The 3,155-nt window shown below is 37.2% G+C and overlaps 1 protein-coding gene across 1 annotated transcript in view; it reads right to left on the bottom strand.

Moving 5' to 3' along the window:
• TNKS (tankyrase, TRF1-interacting ankyrin-related ADP-ribose polymerase) overlaps positions 1-3,155 on the bottom strand; it is a 292,744-nt gene that overhangs the window by 13,603 nt on the left and 275,986 nt on the right. The window contains exons 13-14 of the mRNA XM_012649821.1: positions 2,894-3,014; positions 1,637-1,734 (exon numbers count right to left, since the gene is read on the bottom strand). Coding sequence (XP_012505275.1) covers positions 1,637-1,734; positions 2,894-3,014 — 219 coding nt within the window. The remainder of the gene's footprint in view (positions 1-1,636; positions 1,735-2,893; positions 3,015-3,155) is intronic.

Below are 3,155 nucleotides of genomic sequence, written 5' to 3'. Positions count from 1 at the left end.
TTTTAGTGATGAGCCTAAAACTCAATCACTAATAAATAAATCGGAGTTCATTATAAATCAGCAAGTTTAGTGGATAAGTACTTCTGGTGAGGAAATAGTCACAAACATAAATATTAAATGTATGCATTTTTGATTTATTTTTAAATAAAAGCTCTGAAAGATTTTTCCGTAAACACAATAAGGAAACATACAGAAAAAATATCTCATTAAATCATTTACAATTACTATTTTATGTTATTGAGAATGAGAAGCAACATTGTGATTAAGCCAAACAAAAACTCACATTCAGTTAATACCCACTGGACAAATGCTAAAAATAAACAGTAATTTAAAAAGAATCAATATAGTTTTGTTTCCTAGGTAAAATATTCCATATTATCTCAACAGACTTATTAATTTATTTGAAATAAGCATGGGAAATATCCCCTTTATCTGAACTACAGGTGTTTTAACATCTGGTAGAGCATTTTGAAATTGTTCTTGAACAATAATGAGACAGGAGTCAAAATAAACTTATGGCCCTGCAGATCAAACAGCTAGTGGCACACTTCCCAACAGATCACCTCTCTCAATAGTCTTTAACTTGGGGTCTTTAAGTGTACCTGCATAGACCAGGGAAGTTGACCATAATGTATTACTAAAGGGAATAATTTTCTTCTGACCACTGCTCATCCTTCTTCCACTTTTCAAATTAAAAAACAATTATGGAAAAAATATTTTAAAGACCTAAGTTTCTCAAAGAAGTTAACTCAGAGTAAATAAATTTTCTATCTCAGTGCTCTATTTGTGAAGAAAGTCACTATATTTTTGACATTAGTATCAGAATTTATTGTACTAACTACTGGGGCAATAGGAGATAAGACGCTAGAACAAACACATGATGTCTTCCTGATAAGCTAAGTCTGAGCTGAAATACTGCCCCAGGGTTATGGTCCTGAGTTCCCTAATGACTTCCTAGCATGAGAATAATATGGGCAATTAGTTAAAATAAAAAAACCCAAAAATGTAAGCATACCTTTTTCTGCTTAGGTATTTGCATAATAATGGAATTAGGCACTTAGCTTATGCCTCACTTCTTACCCATAATAAACAATCAGTGGAGAGGGGCTCTCCATGGCATTTGTCTACCAGGAGGTCCACACAAATAGCCTTAATCTGGAGCTTAGAATAATTGTGACTGAAGGAATGAAACATGACACAGAATTATGAGGCAGACTCAGAAGCATACATAAAAATTGGGGACATTATTTTATAATCATGTTTTATACCTGCATAATAATAAAGATTAAAAGATACTCCATATCATTCTTGGGTAGCACTATAACAATACAAGGAAATAGTGGGAATAGGATCCTTACTTGTGTAAATGTCAAGAAAATCTCCAGAATAAGAGAACAGCTCTGCCCCACTCATTGCAAACCCCAGGCTTACGATGTGAATGCAATGTGGCATAGTTATAATCTACGCTCATATTTTAATTTTGACAATATTCCACCACGATGACTAAGGGAGACTGAATGATAGATAGGCAAGTGACCATGTGACAATGTTAAGATGAGATGGTAACTCTCCTGGAAAAACAGGTTTAACCATAGGTTTCAGGAAAAGAAAATTAAAGATTTTTGGTGTACATTACCTCTTCTTCTACTGACTGATACTCTTTATCTTCTGGAGCAAGATCCAGCAAAATAGTTCCCTGATTAACACAGTGAAAAGTCAAATAAGGATTGGTGCCTGTAGGGGAGAAAAAGTAACATATAAAACTAATGTCCACACTACTCAGGCTCTATCTTAGGGAAATCTCTGTCAAAAACAATTGACATTTTGAAATAAACCTAAACTATTTGCAATTTGCAATTTGCACCTGATACATAAGGTTATATTAAATACACCCAAAGACAGGAGAAGAAACAGAGATGTGTTTGGGGATCAATTGTGTCTATTTTTACAGACCTCCCCTGTGCATCCAACAGAGCTCAACAAGTATTTGTTGAAATGAACTCAATCATGAACATACATGAAACTATGTCTGACACAGAAGAGAAACACACCCTAAAATTACAATGTAGTCAGGTCAAAATATAAGAATTATCCTCTAAAAACTCTTATGAGATGGCTTGAAACAGCTATTACAATAGCTTTAAAATACATTATCCTTGTTAATTTCGTGGGGGGGGACAAAAATAGAGATAAATAAGCAAGACTTAAGCTCAAAACCTCTTAACTGTTAGTTTCAAATAACTCTTAGCTACGTAGATTAATTAACTGACATATTCCAGTTGTTTCCTTTCTCTTCCCTGCTTTCCCAGAGTGACAGTTCTAAGAAACAGACAACTGACAAGCACGGAGGGAAACAGCAAAGTGCAATGGAAGAGGACTGAGCTGACAGTCGTGAGGGACGGAGAAAGGTCAGACTACGAAAAGCTATGTCACGAATGTCTGATTCTATCCTAAAAGCAACAGGCTTCTAGGGAGGGGTTTTAAGCAATGAAAGTGATATGCTCACATGCTCATTCTCAAAGAGTCCTGCGGTTACAGTGCAGGGAAGGTACTGGCTCGAGGCAAAGGTGAAGGCTGAGATAAGCTGGAGGGTGGCTGACAGTTCAGGAGAGAGACAGTGTGGCTTGGATTAGGTGACAGCAGTGGGAAAGGACAGAGTACAGAGATTCCAGAGAAATTTAGGGCATGAAGCGTGGGAAGAGAGGGAAGACTGAGGCTGAGACTTTTCCAGTTGGAGGGAGTGTGACGCCAATGACTGAGATGGGGAAGGCAGGAGATACCACACTAGTTCAGTGCATGGCTCTGGGGCCAGACTGCCTGAGTTCCAACGCCAGCCTTGACATTTATCTCGTACCACTAATTTCTGAAATTTACTGTTTTCTGAGTAGCTTACCTTGTTGTCCACCTAAAAGTCTTTCTACTCCTTTGATTAATTTGTGGCGGTGCCCGTATGCGTTGATGCCTATTTCTTTCAACTCTTCGTGACCCATGTCAGCCAACACATCTAGTGTAATCTGAAAAATAAAACAAAATTAATTGGTAAATCTATTTTTTTTTTTGTTTTTGAGGCTCTTGCTCTGTTGCCCAGACTAATCATAGCTCATAGCAACCTCAAACTCCTGGGCTCAAGTGATCCTCCTGCCTCAGCCTCCCAA

The sequence above is a fragment of the Propithecus coquereli genome, unplaced genomic scaffold (assembly GCF_000956105.1).
Source record: "Propithecus coquereli isolate 6110/MARCELLA unplaced genomic scaffold, Pcoq_1.0 Scaffold304, whole genome shotgun sequence".
Classification (NCBI taxonomy): domain Eukaryota; kingdom Metazoa; phylum Chordata; class Mammalia; order Primates; family Indriidae; genus Propithecus; species Propithecus coquereli.
The sequence above is the reverse complement of the archived record's forward strand: the minus strand, read 5'-3'. Positions and strand labels throughout refer to the sequence as shown.